This window comes from Labeo rohita, chromosome 8, assembly GCF_022985175.1.
Source record: "Labeo rohita strain BAU-BD-2019 chromosome 8, IGBB_LRoh.1.0, whole genome shotgun sequence".
NCBI classification, from domain to species: domain Eukaryota; kingdom Metazoa; phylum Chordata; class Actinopteri; order Cypriniformes; family Cyprinidae; genus Labeo; species Labeo rohita.
The window spans coordinates 17,367,088-17,385,519 of record NC_066876.1 but is presented as its reverse complement, the minus strand read 5'-3'; the positions used below and the strand labels follow the sequence as shown (position 1 = coordinate 17,385,519).

The 18,432-nt window shown below is 34.4% G+C and overlaps 1 protein-coding gene across 4 annotated transcripts in view; it reads left to right on the top strand.

Moving 5' to 3' along the window:
- Positions 1-18,432, top strand: part of ccser1 (coiled-coil serine-rich protein 1) — a 106,273-nt gene that overhangs the window by 19,895 nt on the left and 67,946 nt on the right. For all 4 annotated transcript variants that reach the window (XM_051117356.1, XM_051117358.1, XM_051117357.1 and 1 more), the window contains exon 6: positions 17,497-17,638. In XM_051117356.1, the coding sequence (XP_050973313.1) occupies positions 17,497-17,638 (142 nt within the window). The remainder of the gene's footprint in view (positions 1-17,496; positions 17,639-18,432) is intronic.

Sequence of the window (18,432 nt, the reverse complement as noted above, 5' to 3'; positions counted from 1 at the left end):
CAACCAATCAGATTCAAGCATCCAATGGCATCGTAGTATAATCTTAGTTAATGTTATTTCAGCATTTGATAATGCATTATTAAAATCATAAAAATCATAAAATCATGTTTGTTAACATTAGTTAATGCACTGTAAACTAACATGAACAAACAACGAACGACTGTTTCTTATTAACTCGCATTAACAAAGATTAATAAACAGTGTAATGAATGTATTGTTCATTGTATGTTCATGTTAGTTAATACATTATAATGTGTCATTTGTTATCATTAAAGTGTTACTGTTTTTTTTTTCAAAAACATTTAAACCTTAAAAAATATGTGCAGAGACATTATTAAATTCATATTTGTTCTAAGTCTGCTTTTTTTAAAAAAAAAAAAATCAAAGCTTATTGTTTTTACTTCCTTAGAGGCATAGTTCAACCACAAATGAACGTTCTGTCATCTTTTACTCACTCTTATGTTGTTTCAAACATCAATGACTTTTTCTTTTGTGAAACAAAAAAGATGATAATTTCTAATTTGTCTTTTTTCGTTCATATACCAAATATCATTTTTTTTTGTGTTCCACAGAAGAAAGAATGTCATTCAAGTCATCTCTGCTTCATTTGATGACATATTTTACTGCTGATCTATGCAAGGAAAGCTGTTAAATGTTTATTAATAAACATTTAGTGACATTTTAAAATAACACTTAATGTTTAAAACTGGACATTTTGACTGAAAGGTTAAAAGAAATAATAACAGAATCTTTGACATGTATAAAAAAGCAGCATGTCAAACGATCCATCATATTGATGGAAAGAAGTTTTTTGTTTACAGAGATTTGCACTCTCTCTGTATGTGTTGCATAAGTGTATTGTGCTATTCTGAGAATTTTCATTTTGGAGCATCAGTACTCAACTGAGGGATATTCCTGCTGTTAAAGGGAATAGTTCACCCAATAATGAAAATTGTGTCAATACTTACTTACCCTCATGTTGTTCCAAACCTGTAAGACCTTCGTTCATCTTCAGAACACAAATTAAGATATTTTTGATATTGTGTCAGTTGTGTTGCTGTCTGTGCAGGTCAGAAAGCGCTCGGATTTTATCAAAAATATTTTAATTTGTGTTATGTCTTATGGGTTTGGAATGACTTGTGGGTGAATAATTAATGACAGAATTTTATTTTTGGGTGAGCTATCTCTTTAAAGAGAAGCACAGCTTCAGCCAGATTTGAAGCGTTTTGATGAAATGCATTCACGGAGTACCAAGTAATCTACAGCGATTGCTAACTAGCATGCCAAGAAATACAGTCATGACTGTTGATATGAGATTAAACTAATTTATACAGTTTTGTTCTCAGTGGATGCGAGGCCTACTTCATCCACTGCTTTGCATCTTGTTCCCTAAACTATCAAACTTCCTGTGATGTATTGACATGGGCATTGAGTGCGCCGACAGTTTGTATGATTTGATAATGTTCTCTCAAACTCCGTCTTCTCTGACTGGCAGTTTCATCCTGCGTAATGACAGCAGAGTCATTTCAAAACCAGATGAATCCCATGTGGACACAGAGCAAATTATATTAGCATGGAAATTAGCCTAGAAAATTGAATACATTTCCTGACCTTATAATTATTTGTACAGATTTTTTAGAGCATGCCCCAAAATAGAGCGGGTTTAGTTTGAAATTATTACAGAGTGTACTTTAACTACTACACATCAACTACTTGTAATAAGCCCTGTATTTGTGTTCTGCATAGGTTTAATGTTTAAATGCAACACCGCAGTGCCAGATATTACCTTATATTGCTGAAAGGTTATGAGAAGTACTTCTCCAAACATACACTGTTATATGACATTTTATAGTATATTTGAGCTAGCGAATGCCTCATAAAAGCCGTGCTGCTTCTAGAAAGCGTATTTTCGCCTTGTCAGCAGGTGGTGATTGAATGACCTTGTCTTGATATCTTTGACACAGTTTTGAATGAGATTTCTTACTGAGTAGCCCTGCAAGCCAGTTTTTTTTTTTTTCATTGCTGCATCTGAGGAAGTTCTGTATTTATTTTCTAAATGTATGGCACCCCAGGATTGTTCTGTTCTCATTATGTTAAAGATCTCACAATTTGTGCTATGATTGTCTGACTCTGTTATTGACAACAGGTTTATGCTTTTTTTATTGTCAGTCAGTCTATTGCTATTCATGTTGCGTTAGCTAATTTCATTAGCAATTATTAGTGGTGTGGTATATTAACAGTGTTTAAAAAGCATTTTTTTCTTAAAGAGATAGTTCACCAAAAAATGAAAATTCTGTATATTTACTTATCCATATCACATTATCCAGATATTTTTTTTTTGTTTTAAATAAACACTAGTTCATAGTATTCTTAAATCATGACACAGTGATGGAAGTATGCTGACTTGTACATGATACTTTGAGTCTTCTGAAGCTGTATGATAGCTTTGTGTAAGAAATACACTGAAGTTTAGGTTACTATTTACCATTGATGGGAATAACTATTATTTTATTTCATCTGAATGGATGGCGCAGCATACCTGTGTTTGATGAACTGAAACTCTAGTGTGAAGGCACACGACTAGCCGTCGCTTTGTCTCACACACACGCAAAGAAAGATACACGATATAAACGATATTCTTTGCTGTATTTTCCTGTCAAAGCAACGGAGTTCTTTTGGAATTCTTCAGCTTTTAAGAACTGCTGATTTCTCCGGTAGTAGGCGGAACTAATGCTTAAGCGGCAATCTCATTGGCTGGCGCTCACTTATTATCGTCCCTGTTTATATTTCAGCAAATCAGTTTGAGCGAACGCAGACAATGTGATTAATATTCATGATCCCAGCAACTCATTATTCCTTGGTGCATTTTATATTGTTATTAGTAGTAGAATTCATAGTCGTTTTATGTTAGTACTTATTCTAAATTATCATAATTTCATATTAGAAAATTAGTATATGTATCTCAGATATTTGATATTAGTTTGGTGAGTAAACAAAATTCATTTAATTAAAAAAAAAAAATTATTCATTTAACATATTTAATATTGGGGGGCATCCAAGTTATTTGACATTTGAAAACATTTTTTTTTTTTTTTTTTTTTTTAAATAACAGGGATATTAAAGGGAATAATGCATTATAATTATTCACAGTGTGCATTGTAATACATTATATCTTGTCGTAAATAATTAGAATCAAATTTAAAATGAATAGTGTAACAATGAATGTAATGTTATTATGTATTAACTAAGGTTAGAATTATTCATGAGATTGTATAATGCATTATAAGGGGCATTACAAGGCATAATTAATGCATTAAAACTACTTTTATAATGCATTAAACATAAGAGCTTTAAGTAAAGTGTTGTTTCGTTTAAAAACGTAATATCGTCCAAAATCAAACTTTTTTTTTTTTTTTTTTTTTTTTTTGAACAGTGGTATACTGTATTTGGATGCATCACATTTGGTTATGACGTGCATCTGAACGTGTGAATAATGACTTAAATTTTGATCTGTTTTTATCTGTTATTATAATATGGATTCAGTTTCTTTTACTTACTGGAGCTCTGCCTGCCATAATCACTGTAAACTATTGTTGTATGGAAAAAAAAAAAAAGTTTTCCATAAAGACAGCATATGGAACAACATGAGGATGAGTAAATAATCACAAACTTTCATTTTTGGGTGAACTATTCTTTTTGTTTGCTCTTAGTGTCAAATAATTCATCCAGCATTGAAAATAATGAAACTCAGAAGAAGTAAAATAGTGGCTTTTACTCACGTTTGTGAAATTCATCATTCGTAAGACCGGAGAGAAACGGTTTCAAAGATGCATGGGATTGCGGTATAGTGTCATTATGTTGGGGAGGTGTCAGCTAGTATAGATGTCTTTAATGGACAGTGGCTGGGAGGCCTGTTTTCTGCTGTGAGTCAGCTCCGCTAGAGTTGAGGATGCACTGTTTGATGGGCTATAATCCTACACCCTGACTAAGTGACAAGATATATTATCCCAAGGCGAAATCTGGGCTGTTGGTGTGGAAAACGCATCAGCCGTCAGCGAGACTGATGCACGGCAGCTCGTGTTATGTTTTTCTCGCTCAGCGACGCAGCGCTAGCCCATTTTACAGCTCTGAAGAGAGGCAGAAGGAAGTGTTTTGCTCTGTGAAGGGAGGCAGAAAGATGAAGCTATAGGAAGAGCCGAAAAAAAAGAGCTCAGTCTGTCTTAGCGGTGCTGCAAAAAACAGTGTAAGGGTTTATGATTGGTTTTCTCTTATACAGCTTTCACACAGAGAGAGTCACAGTTTAAATTAAAGGAAACTGAAATCCTCAACCATATCATTTTTTTCCATTTTGTGAGGAACAAAATGATCAACTCTCTATTGCAGTTTGATCTGATTCAGTTATATGATCAGCAAGGTCATCTAGGAGGAAAAAAAATCAGATTGTTCATATAAAACCCATTCAGTTTCCTTGTACGCTTTGTCTAAATCATATTTTGTTCGTCTTTTCTTTAGAGGTCAATCATTAAAAGTTTCATATAAAGAATATGAATAATACTTTTATTTTTTTTAAACGTATCACTTAAAGACCTATAAGCAGACCCTTCTTGGTGACTTCTATGAGTAGACATGTTATAGAGCTGCACTGCCATGATGTTGATCTGTAGCTCAAACCTGAAAGTGAATTTGCTCAAAGTTCTGAACTTAATTCATATAGGTTAGAATAGCTATTTATGATTAATAAATAAAATGATGATTACTTACTATCATACGGATGCAAGTTTGATTTGATTGAACATATAAACAACCATTTGTAATGTGAAATTCATGTTGTAGAACTACGGCTGGGCGATTTTTCAGATTTTATGGATTAATTTGAATTTATTGTTTTGCCACGATTTTATTCTTTAGAAATCGATTAATTTTAGAAATTGCTCATGTGTGATGCTCTCATATTGCTAGGCTCTACCCCCACAGAACACGCTTTTGCATCAAAGATGCGACACGGACAGTGGAAAAGAAAAAAACGTGTAAGATAGGAGTTGAACTTTTAACTTGAGCGCCACATTTTTAGAATGCCGTTTCATGCAAGAGACGTGAGTGCAACAGTCAAACGCCCACATTTACATAGAAAAAACATTGGAAAAGCAGCACAATTGAATAAAAAAACCTGTTTATAGTAGTCTACTGGTGTTATACCTTCAGTCGTTTTGAATTACCTTGATTATCTTTTTTGTTTTTTGTTTTTTTCTTAACATATAATATGCATTAGACAAGTTTGTTCAAGATGTAGTTGTAGTTCATGCATCGTTTTTAAAAAAATATATTTAACAAGTGATTTGTACATTTACATAATTAACAACTTCATGTGTGGTGCACTTAGAATAGAATTTTCTTTAACTAGAGTGTTAATAAAGAAAAAGTTACTTTGTGTTCATATTGTTCTACAATCATATTGTAGTTACATTTTCAAGCTAAGTAGTTCACAATCTTTAAAAAAGTGAGATTTGAATTTTTTGCTATATCACCAACCCCTATATAGACTAAATGTGAACAACTCATCAAGTCATGTAAATGACAGATAATTACTCGCAATTTAAAATCGCATTTCTTAAAATGTATTAGCAATCCCTGAGGGAACTTGGTAATGAGAGAACATTTGTTATTAGAAATTAGGTGTGGGCGACCAAAATCTTATATCACCATATGAATATTTTTTTTCAGGGAAACAATAACATAGTTATTTTTGCTTTAAATGAGGTCTTCATGATATCAAATTTGATTCCATAGAAATTTTTGTTAGAAATTCTTGTCCGCAATTAAATAAGAATAAGAAACTAATTACAAGCAATAGGACAAAAAACCTGCAGTAGAACAAATAGGAAATGCTACATAACTGTATAAAGTCATTAAATGTATAAAAACACTGCATATTCTTTACTGTGTAAATAAATATGTTTCTTCTTAAAATCACGAATGTGATTTAGTCAAGAGCTGATTATTTGATTGACATGAGCTGCAGACACAGGAATATTAGACTGCTGTCACTTAAAGAGCTGCCCAGACCCAATACACTGTTACACGTGTTTTCTTTCTCAGCTGTTTGATTTCACTTAAGACCTAAATTACTGTGTTTACGAGGATACTTGCAACGATAGGCATTTTGACACAAGTGTGTGTATTTAACCGTTCAAGGCCTGTAAAGTGGCAAAAATAACTCTGTTCAATACTCCTGCGTTCTATGAACACCACCTTCTTGTGCGAGTGTCTCTCTGACAGCGCTCAGAAACGGTCATTCAGACAGGATGCACACATAGAGATATATCACCCACCCCTTCTATAAATAAATGATTTATATGGTTAAATATAATTTGAATTAAATTAGAATATAAAATAATTGGTAAAGTATCACATTATAATTAATAACAATTAGTGCATATTTTAATGATTATTATTGCTATTATTATTTCAGTAATTATTAATATTGCATGTCAATAATTACAACATTAAGTAATAATAATAATAATAATAATAATAATAATAATAATAATAATAAATAATAATAATACATTTTTCATATTTGTATTGTTATATGTGAGTAGTAGTGTTGGTGTTAATATAAATATTATTAAACATAGCTTTCTGTAGAGGTCTTCCAGAGCTCAAGGTGTTTCAAAAAGTGCAAACATAAAAGTACACTGAGATGAAGAGCCTGCAAAATGTAAACAACAACTTCCTGAGTGCACCTTTAGCCCAGAGACAGAGAAAGCACTGAAATGCTGAGACGCAAAGCTCACGACCAGCTGGGCTCTCTCTCTCTCTCTCTTCCTCGTGTCCTTCAGGAGCAGGTTTGCTTCAGCAGGGGGCAGACTCCTCAGCTCTCCGCAAGCTGTGGTCCTCCACAACAGAAGGCAGCATGTCTGGCCTTGTGCTACTTTCCCCAGTCTCCTTACCTAAGTCTGTCAAGGTGATTCAAAGAAAGAGAGCGAGAGGGGACTTTCAAGGAAACTCAGGTGTGACAAAAGGAGCACCAGACTTTTCGTTTGAGCATAACTAATTGCTGAGATCCAGTTAGATGTGGGGATTTTTTTTTCCTGAAGTGTGCTTTTGGGGGTGTGATTATTCCTAACCTCTGATCACACTCACAGTTGTGGCGTCATGTTGATTTCTCCACAGTCTGTGTATATATATATGTGTGTGTGTGTGTGTTTGTGAAAGAGAGATCTGGCTTAGGGAAGGTCTCCTGGGGGTCTGACTGAGTCACAGCAGCAGAATCCATTGTCACACGTAGCAAGAAAGCTTGTGACATCACTCATTGGACACACAGTCTATGTGAGGCCGACCGCCTCTTCGCCTGATGTGCATCCACAAGCCATGAAATGCTGAAACACAAGTGGTTCTTAGTCATAAATCACAAAAGGATTTTTTTTTGTGGCTTGGCATGTTGACTGTACAGTAATTTTCCTCTACGGTAAGAATCATTACCTTCTAATAGAAAATGAAAATCTCTTAAAGGATTAGTTCACTACAGAATGAAAATTTCCTGATGATTTACTCACCCCCATGTCTTCCAAGATGTTCATACCTCTCTTTTCTTCAGTCGAAAAGAAATTAAGGTTTTTGAAGAGAACATTTCAGGATTTTTCTCCATATAATGGACTTCAATGGGAGCCAAAGAGTTGAAGGTCCACATTACAGTTTCAGTGCAGCTTCAAAGGGCTCTACACAATCCCAGCTGAGGAATAAGGGTCTTTTGCAGGGCTTGACATTTAACATATGCGGGTGGATTTGAGCCGTGGCGGCTAACATGGTCACTCCCACTAGCCACTTTGGCGGGTTGGATTTTATAACAGAGTTTAATGCTTGTGGACAAGTGGATTTTTTTTATGGGGCAAGTGAAAGAGAATTTTACTTGCCCCATGTGACAACTAACATGATTAAAACATCTAATTAGGGAAGCACCAAAATTTTGGCGACAGTGATTCTGATTTGATTACATTTGGTGTAAACGGAAATTGACACCTAACAAAGTAGCACCAGTTGAGGATCGAGCAGCCTGTCTGTGTGTGAGACAATCTTGTGGAGAAATCAACACAAATTAACACAACTACACACAAAAGAAACACATTGCGGTGTAGATTTTATATTTATAATATATAGCCTAGTTATGCAACATGAAACGACCAAGTGAGTGCCGTTTTCCCTGAAAACCATGATTGTAAATTTGACACTGATGTTATACAAGAGTTTTAACGAGTAGTTAACATACATTTTAGTACAATATTGTCAGTGTTGAATGTTTTTGCGTGATTTGGCTAATGAAAATACTTCAAAACAAAATTCACAGCAGAACAGTCGCACCTCTTGAGCAACACAGCGGCGTTTCGTTCCTGATTCGCGTTTCTAAATGAATCATTTGAGTCAGTGATTCAGTGATCCATTCATAAAGATAGGCACTTGCTTCATTTCTGAATGAATCAGCCATCTGAACGAATCATTTGAAGGCATGACTCAATGACTCATTCATTAAGACAGTCACTTGCTGACACCTATTTGCAGTTTACTTTCATATGTAAAAGTAGCTTATCTTTGCATTTTCTCCTTCCAACATTTCAGATTTTTATATATATGAAAAACAATTTTTAAAACAAAGCTCATAACATTATTTGTACTGTTGCAATTTTGCAGTGTAAATGCTACATTTTAGCTTTATTAAACATAAAATAAACACAAAGATTGATTTTGTTAAAGGGGTCATCGGATGCAAAGTTCACTTTTACATGTTGTTTGAACATTAATGTGTGTTGGCAGTGTATGTACACATCTACCCTATAATGATAAAAAAAATCCATGCAGTGGTTTTCAATTAATCTGTAAAAATAATATCCCCTTTTTCAAATCGAGCCGTTCTCAGATGCCTGTCGGTGTGGCGTCACACCCACGGAGGCCACTGCCATGATAGTTGATTGACATGAGCATCTTACCTCAGATCAGCTGTAACAGTCCGCCCTCTTTGTTTCAAAGCCAAAGCAGGGATGTAAGTTAGACAAGAATATCTCAGATTGAGCGATTGAGGTGTTGTGTTGCTGGATGTAGTAATGAACATAGTGGTCATCATTTACTCCCGACATCTGAGCGGCTGAAGATGCAGTGGATTACATTTGTTTGTTTGTGAAGGGAATGCGCCTCCCGATCTACATATATCCGTCTATGTTCATGCAAATCATTCGTGATCCAGCTTCACTTACAGCAGAAGTGAGTATAAGGGTTTTTTTATGAATCTCTGCAATCACCTTTCCTAATAACTTGCTAGTTAGCTAGTTTAGCAGCTAAACGCACTAAATGTGGCTAAAGAAAGCTTGTCACTCCACAGAGAGAATAGAGGGGCGGGGTGAGCAGAACTCATTTGCATTTAAAGGAACAATCCCTTATAGTGGAGCTTAAAAGAGTGTTGTTTTACAAAACCATTGAGACTTTTTAACCAAAGTATATTATAGACTTTTCATGAAGACCCTAAAGAATCATATCAACTTGGGCATATTATATATGTATGAAAATGGGCATCCGATGACCCCTTTAATACCAATTTCATTTGATTGGTAACGATCCTATAGTGTCTTAATTAAGTATAATTAATAATAAAATATAAGAATTTTACATGAAAGATGACGCATGCATTTAATATGGTTAGGGAAGAATGTGCTTTAAAAAGGCAAAAAAGGCCTGGAAATCAATTTAAATACATTTTAGTACACAGTAAGTTTAGTAATATAAAACGTAATTTTCCAACAACAAAATTGTGGCCAGTGAAAATGTTGAGTGGCTAGTAATTTTGGAAAACCACTAGCCACAGTGGCTGGTGAGCAAAAAAGTTAATGTCAAGCCCTGGTCTTAAAAAATAAATAAATAAATGAGGACATTTCTACATTTATATACTTTTAAATACTTTTATATACTTTTATTTATTTTATTTTTTTTAACCACAAATGCTAGTCTTGCATGTTGGAAAGGTCACACATGACGTAGGAAGTACCGACCAAGTGTTTACAAAGCAAATGTGCAAAGGAAGTCAAACGCCCTTTACAAAAAAATGTAAAACTACAATGTCAAGCTATTTTGAAGTTGGAGGAGAAAATGAAATGGAGTTTTTCGCCCTACCCTACCTTTTTGAACCAGAGTACACACAGATGAAGAGCTAACCATGTGTGATGTTTCCAGCGTGATCGCAGTGCTAGTGCAAGAGCATTTGTGGTTACAAAGTATATAAATTTGAATCTTTTTAAAAAATGACTGACCGTTTCGCTAGATAAGACCCTTATTTGTCGGTTGGGATTGTGTAGAGCCGTTTGAAGCTGCATTGAAACTGCAGTTGATCCCCATTTGAAGTCCTCTATTTGGAGAAAATTCCTGGAATTTTTTCCTCAAAAACCTTAATTTCCTTTCGACTGAAAAAAGAAAGACATGAACGCCTTGGATAACATGGGAGTGAGTACATTATCAGGATTTTTTTATTCTGGAAGTGAACTAATCCTTCAAAGCTTGAGCTATTAATATTTTTAAGGGGAGAAACAAAGATTTAATGTTAAATCTCTATTGAATTTGTCAATTTTAAATGAAGCCCATTCATGTAACACTTTCAACAAATGACTCTTCTAAAGGCATAAATATTTGATCAACCAGAAACATTGCTTTAATGTCAACAAACCGCCTGCAACCACTACCGCGTCTGCGCTGACATCACCGCTTAATTCCCTGCTAGAAATAAATAAACCACAATTAAGCCACAAGGGACTTCATGTAATGAGCAGAATCAACACATTTAAGCTTTTCAGATGTTTGGGGTTGAAAAGTTCAGAATAAACAAACAAACAGAGATGATGTCATCGCCGAGGTCGCTGATCCTGGCCTAAAGCTAGACGGCGTAATAAAAATGAGTCAAAGCTCAAAAATGAGTTTGAGGGAGATGGTTGATGGCAGTGTGAAAACTGTTGACTTTCAGTTTTGCTGCCAGAAATTCTTGCGTTTATAGGACTTGACCAATTTGTTGCAGTCTGTTGTGTTTGTCAAAATGTCTTGCTTGGATGAACAAAATGGCCAATGGCATGAAGAAAGGAGTGCTCTGTGAATATGTAATGTTACTAGTCAAACAATGTGGGTTTTTTAATTGCTGATACCAATAGAGAGACCATAATATATCGATTTTTCTTATTATTTTTGTTATGAATTAGCTAAGAAAATGCATATTGGGTCAGTGAGGGTTTTTTGTTGTTGTTATTTAGCTTAAATTGACAACGTGACTGTAAAAATAAAAGTCAAATAAATGCTGTTCTTTTCCAAATGTCAAAGAACCCAGAAAAAATAAATATTTCCACAAATAAGTTGTATATATATATATATATATAAAAGCAGCACAACTGTTTTTAACTTTGCTAATAATAATAATGATAAAAATTATGTTTCCATAAATTAACTTTTAAAATAAATTAAAAAAAAAAAAAAACTATGTTGTAATATTTCACAATTTTTTTTTTTTGTTTATCTTTTTTTTTTTTTTTTTCTTTTTTTTTTTTTTTTTTTTTTTATTTTAAATCTAAGAAATGTAGCCTTGGTCTGCACTTGAGTCCTCTTTAAAAGAACTAAACCCAGACCCCTTTAAGTGGACCAAGAAGTGGACCAAGTGTAAAAGGACCCAGTTTTCTTAATGTTCACTCTGTTGCTGTTCCTGAAAGAGGACTCCGATCCTTTTTTGGTCCACTTAGCAGTAATGGTGTCTCAGACCTCTTTGTGTTCAAACTGCTTTTTGAATCTAGTCCAGTTCAGTGTTGTTTGGCTGACATTATGACCTCAAAATTGGAATATTTTTATTTTATAAATATTGTATAAATATTTATTTATTTATCCCGAGATGGTCTCGGTTCGGTTCGCTTCTGAGTGGACTGAGACCCCTGAAAAGGACCAAGTGTGAAAACCCTTATTTTTCTAGTAAAAATAACTATTATTGTGAATGATACTGTTACCATGACATACAATTATTCATACTGTGCTAAGATTTTTGTCATACCGCCCACAACTAGTGTGAAAATTTGTCTTTGGCTGGTAGGGAAGATCATTTAAATTCATTTAATACCACTTTTCACTCTATTTTATTTATTTATTTTTTTACCCTATCTCTCTCTCATGCTCACAATCAAAGATGAATGTATCTTGTGGATTTTCTTAATGTGTTCAGCAGTCCTTTTCCGTATCTTGTTTGCCAGCAGAAAAAGGGCAAAAAGTTTTTGGATCTCTCCTATTACAATCATAACTAAACTAGCAAGGACACTGAGCATTTCTTTGGTCTGAACACTGCTCCTGGAAGCCAAGCATTCAGATCACTGGTTTCCAAATACATTACTTTGCAAATATGAACATCGGCGGGACTTATACTGCTGCTCTATTGCAAAGTTAAAAATGTGATTAAAAGAACAAAGGGCCAGTCTTGTCTAATGTTAATGAGGATGCTAATGGCCTGATGAGAAAACGGTGCTAATAGATGTAACACAGAACACTGACTCACATCAGGGAGTCTTTTACATCTGACAGATGCCAGTACAGAACTCTTGTAGTCTGCCTGTCAATAACTTTAAACAACATACGGTCTTTAAACGAGAACTCATGCAGGGAGGGACGTCAGCCTGCTAAGCAGAGGTCATATGCATAAAAGATCAAACTGGTTGACAGTGTTTGCAGTGGCATAATTAGATCAGGGCCAGAAGTGAGGTGATAATGGATATTATGTAGTGGGGTGATGCAGGTGACTTAATGATTAAAGTGAAATATGTAGGTGTTACAGTTAATGTAAATATTGAGACAAAGCTGCAACTGAAGCATAATGAAAAGACCCTGAGGTCAGCAGCTTTCAGGTGCGTCTCGGAGCAAAGTGTGTCTCAAGACCTGATTAATAACAGCATTGCCTCAACTAATTATGAATGGATCGTATTATATTGTAAATCACACACAGGCTCTGTTCCAAAACTTTGTGAGCTGCCTATATAGGCAGCATTTTAAAGTATACATAGGCTCTATTATTATAAATGAACATGATGGTCCACTCATAAATATGTGAATGGAAGAAATCAAAACACTAAGTATGGCAGCTGTACTCCTGCCTTGCATGCTATTTGCATATTCATTGACAGCGAAACACTCGGATTGGTGGCTATAGAATTGGAAGTACAGACTAAATATCAGTCAAAAACGAGACTCCATTTTTGTTAGCATGTTCGTTGACTAAGTGTCGAATAATCTGCAAAATACCGGAAGTCGCACATTCGATGCAAAAGAATCCATTAAACGCATTATTATGTCATTTTGGGTTTACTATAATGTTCACCATTTCATCAGACTTGTAAGGTAAATCACTTAGAAATCTATGCCAACACAGGACAATACATCAATATCTTTCTCAGTATGCTAACTCTTCAGTGTGATTTCAAACTAAAAGCTCAGACCCTCACTCTTTATATGTTTTTATGATCACATATTCAAGAAATTACAGTGGCTACAGCATTTCTGTCATAAAGAAATAACCAAATATTAAAGATTAAGTGGACATTTGAATTAAGTGTTGTTTAGTCAATATTAAGCAAGAATTAGATGGCGCAGTAAAAATAATCGTGAGGCTGTTGGCACTGTCTACAGTCATTTGTTTTAGTGCATAATGTACATTAGCTCTATTGTTTATGATGCATTACATATTTTACGTTTTGTTCAATAAAACCATATGATTACTTGCTTTTGAATCTTTATTTGAACCGATTATTATTGCCTTATTGCTATTATATATGTATTTTAAGTCATTTTAAAGGCTATTGTTAACTTAGGCCTATTTTATTAATATAAGAAACTGAATATATATTTTAATATATTAATATTAATATAGAATTATCCGTTAATTACTAATCATCAGAATAATCGACAGATTGAATACCAAAATAATCATTAGTGACAGTCCTAGTCAGTGTGAGACTCACCTCAAAACTCTAAATTACTACATGATGTAGGTTAGACTACTGTGCTAGTGCATTTAGAGTTCATGGTTTCACTGTATGAGTCTATTAAAATACATTTTGGATTCCCCCAGAAATTAAAGATAAGGGGGCAAAAATGCCCCATATGAATTTTATATGTATTTTGTATTTATATCATCCGATATAGTTAATATCACTCGAAGAGTGACATTTTTCTTCAGATATCAGCATGATTGCAAATGATATTTCAATGAACAGCTCAATAAACAAGATGTTAACGGTGAAGTCCACTTCCAAAACAAAGATTCACATATAATGTACTCACCCCCTTGTCATCCATGATGTTCATGTCTTTCTTTTTTCAGTCGTAAAGAAATTGTTTTTTGAGGAAAACATTTCAGGATTCTTCTTCATATAATGGACTGCTATGGTGCCCCGATTTTGAACTTCCAAAATGCAGTTTAAATGTGGTTTGTAAACGAGTCTAGCCAAGAAAGAAGGGTCTTATCTAGCGAAATGATTGGTTATTTTCATTAAAAAAAATACAATTTAAATACTTTTTAATCTCAAACACTCGTCTTGTCTCGCTCTCCCTGAACTCTGTGTATTCTGGCTCAAGACAGTTAGGGTATGTCGAAAAACGTATTTTCTCCCTCAACTTAAAAAATAATTTCATCCTACATCGCTGCAGAAGTACTGACACAGTCTTTGCAAAGTGAACATGCAAAGAAGATCAAACACCCTCAACAAAAAAGGTAAAATGACAATATAGGACGATTTTGAATTTGAGGGAGAACATGAGATACCCTTACTGTCTTGAACTGGAAAAAACAGTTCAGGCAGAGTGAGACAAGACAAGCATTTGACATTTTATAAAGTATATAAATTGTATTATTTTTATTAAATTAACTGATTGTTTCGCTAGATAAGACCGTTTTTTCCTCGGCTGGGATCGTTTACAGATCGTTTGAAGTTCAGAATCGGGGCACCATATCAGTCCATTATATGGAGAAAAATCTGATTTTTTTTCCTCAAAAAACATAATTTCCTTATGACAAGGGGGTGAGTACATTATCTGTCAGTTTTTGTTCTGGAAGTGGACTTCTCCTTTAATTATGCATTTGTGACTGCAGGTTAAATGCATTCATGTCCTGCATTAAACGGTCTGTGTGAATGTGTCTAAAGGCCACCTCTGCAATCACAAATTTTATCAATGCTGATTTCATTTGATTGATAATAGCCTTATAGTGTCTTATTATTTGAATTTATTGATTAAATTTAAGAATTTGACACACAAGATGATGCATACATTTTATTAGATTATAGAAAAAATGGCCCTAATAAAGGTAAAATGCCCATAAAAGGTAAAATCTATTTAATCTTATTGGAAAAGTTCATTTCTAAGTTACTCCTGCAAGCTAATCACCTTACAGAATATGAAGAATAGCAAACGCTTTGGGAGTCAGCTCTCCACGGCAGTGGAGTAAACCTACCAGCACAATAACATGCTTGGCATAATATTGTCTAATTATCATTATTAACAAAATTCCAGAAAATCTCAAGATATAATTTTTTTTTGTCATTATCGCACACCCCTAATTACTAGATGGTTATCTGTTGCATAGTGCTTCTTTCAAATAAATAACGTCCCCTTCCAGACATAATAACATCGACGGTTCTGTTTATAGGAGGTGCTATTTAACACCAGGTCTATGTTTTTAATGTGTCTGGAAATTGCTTGAAAGTGGCAAAATTAAGTTCTCTTTTCTGAAAACATTTCAGATTGGTGTTAAACGCCTCAGGCGTCAAAGCCAAAGAAAATCTAGAGTTGTTATATACAATCACTTCCGCAGTGCTTATTCTGATTTCCTTTTTAAGTAATAAACATTGTGTTTCCATACTTTTGCCTTTGTAATTCATGTGTGCGATGATCGATTTTCCACGCTGCGCTTTGACAAATACGTCAGTTGACTCTGTGTCAGGGTAAAATACAATATTAGAGGAATCTGTTAGGTGCCGTAGTCGGTTCTCCCAAGCAAAAACAAAGAATGAACCGTGCTTTTGCTGCTGGGTTTCTGTGCAGACACTGAGTTATACAGGCTCTAATATTTTAATGAGTATGTTGAATAAGAACGCCGCCTCCTATGCCATGTCTCAGCGCGAGGATCATGAATAAGTCAGGATTCTGTTTATGCTTTCTGAAGCGTTTAGCAACCCAAGCCGTTTTTATAAATTCGCAAAGCAGAAACAATTGATATGTCCTTCAGGATGAATAGTATGTTTTTACCAGTCAATGCTGTGGATTGAGAAACAAGAAAACATATTCCCATTTTTCAGAGAGGATGTTTCAGAAGGTGATATTAATTGACAGGTGTGAGATGGAAAGCTTGTAACCTGCCATGGAGTGGCAAAGTGAAATTTCACTTTCTTCTTGCAGCTCCAAGGACACTCACCACAAAGGCCCTGAAATAAACAGCGTGGTAATGAAAAACGACAACAAAAGTGTCAGACGTTTGTTTGGAAGACTGACTGTGTTTACGGACTCTCTCGTTGGAGTGGTTCCCAGGAATCGATGCTTAATTCTAATCAAAAACTCAGAGGTTCCTTTTGATCTTCTGTTATCGGTATAGTTTTTAAAGCATAAATACTTAATTATATCTGAAGCGCCTTGAATTAAATTCGATCTGAAGCCCAGAAACGCATAAAGACAAGTCTGGAGCTGCAGTGTGATCTTTCTGTTGAGCAGAATTGCAGTCGTAATTAGTAAGAGGTCTCTCTTCGTGTTTTGTGTGGAACTCTCAAGAAGAGATTTCTATCGGTCCAAATACCCTGGGCCTTCTTTGAAGATATCTTTGATATACGCTATTGATATACGCTGGGCTTTTGTTCTTTCAGAAATGATTTTGTCTCGAAAAAGATATTGCTTTACCTTTGGGTGGGAAGTCTTTGATTTTGTGTGTCATCCTTGGAATAGACGTTTTTCCTCCTCATATAATTCCCCTGATGTTGATGCTGTGTCATTCAGTCTAAATCTCAGTAGATTGCAAAAAAGTAATGTTTTGTAAGCTCTTAACGGTCTAATTGTCTGAGTTTATATATAGATTAGTATCCACTTGGACTGATGAAGAGGGTTTGACTATTCTCTGAAGTGTCTCTCAAGGTTTTTTTTCTCCACTCTGAACCTTTGCCTTTCTGTCTTTTTCAAGGAGCGCTTCTAATCAAGTTTAATTTGATCCCATTCTCTGCATGAATGATTGATCTGTTAATTTGCGCAGGAATCCGTACAATAGACGAAAGTGAGGTTGTTTACATTTAATTCTAGTTTAAATCTAGATGATATTGCATCAAATGCTGCAGAATTGCATTGAATGCACATTCATTTGCCTATATGTTTTGAAAAATCTATTTTTCTGTGAGATTTCTGGGATCTTGATCCCACATCTCAGTCCATTTCTTGCTCACAGAAATTGTTTTCTTTTGATCCTTCCAGGGAGCAGCGACCGATGTCCCTCTGTCTGTCTCGTGATGATGAACCTTTGCCCGGGCTGGAAGCGTTGCCGTTCAGGCTGATGCAGCAGGACTGCACAGCGGTAAAGACTCTTCTGCTGCGGTTACGCAGGACCCTGCAGGAGGTAATGTTCCACCCTGACAGTTGATTCATGAAGCTGCTATGGCCTTCATCACAGGTGTATTAGAACAGGTAGAAGAGCTCTCTGTGCCCTGCCAGTTTCATGCCTCATCATTCAGGGCGAACACCAGGAGGATCTCACACTCAGAAGAGACATATTCAGTCAGTATGTAGACCTTGGTTAGAGTAGAAACTATATTTAATGTGACACGAATGAAAACAAGACTGTGAGAGGAAGAAAAGCATGTCAGAGTGTTGATTTGTTCAGCTAGTAAAATGTTACAGCAAGACTACTACTGTACAAGTACATCATTTGTTTGCAGATTTTATGTGACTAAAGTATCCAAATACTTTGTGGATGCACTTTATATTTTTGTATATTTTAATGTTTTTCGTGGAGATTTAATGATTTTATATTGTTTACAGACTTACTATATATATATATATATATATATATATATATATATATATATATATATATATATATATATATATATATATATATATATATATATATATATATATATTTGATTGCTATCAGTTGATGGTGCGTATTTATTGTGCATGCTCATTTTCCCAGAATTTTTTTACATTTAGATTGTGGTTCACTCTAATTATTATTATTATTATTATTATTATTATTATTATTATTATTATTATTATTATTATTATTATTATTTAATTTCCATTTTTTTAAATTATTATTATTTTTTTATTTTTTTAACAATAATAATATGACACTTAAATGTAATTAAGAAATCTCAAAATGAATATTATGTAAATTCACTTCTATAATTT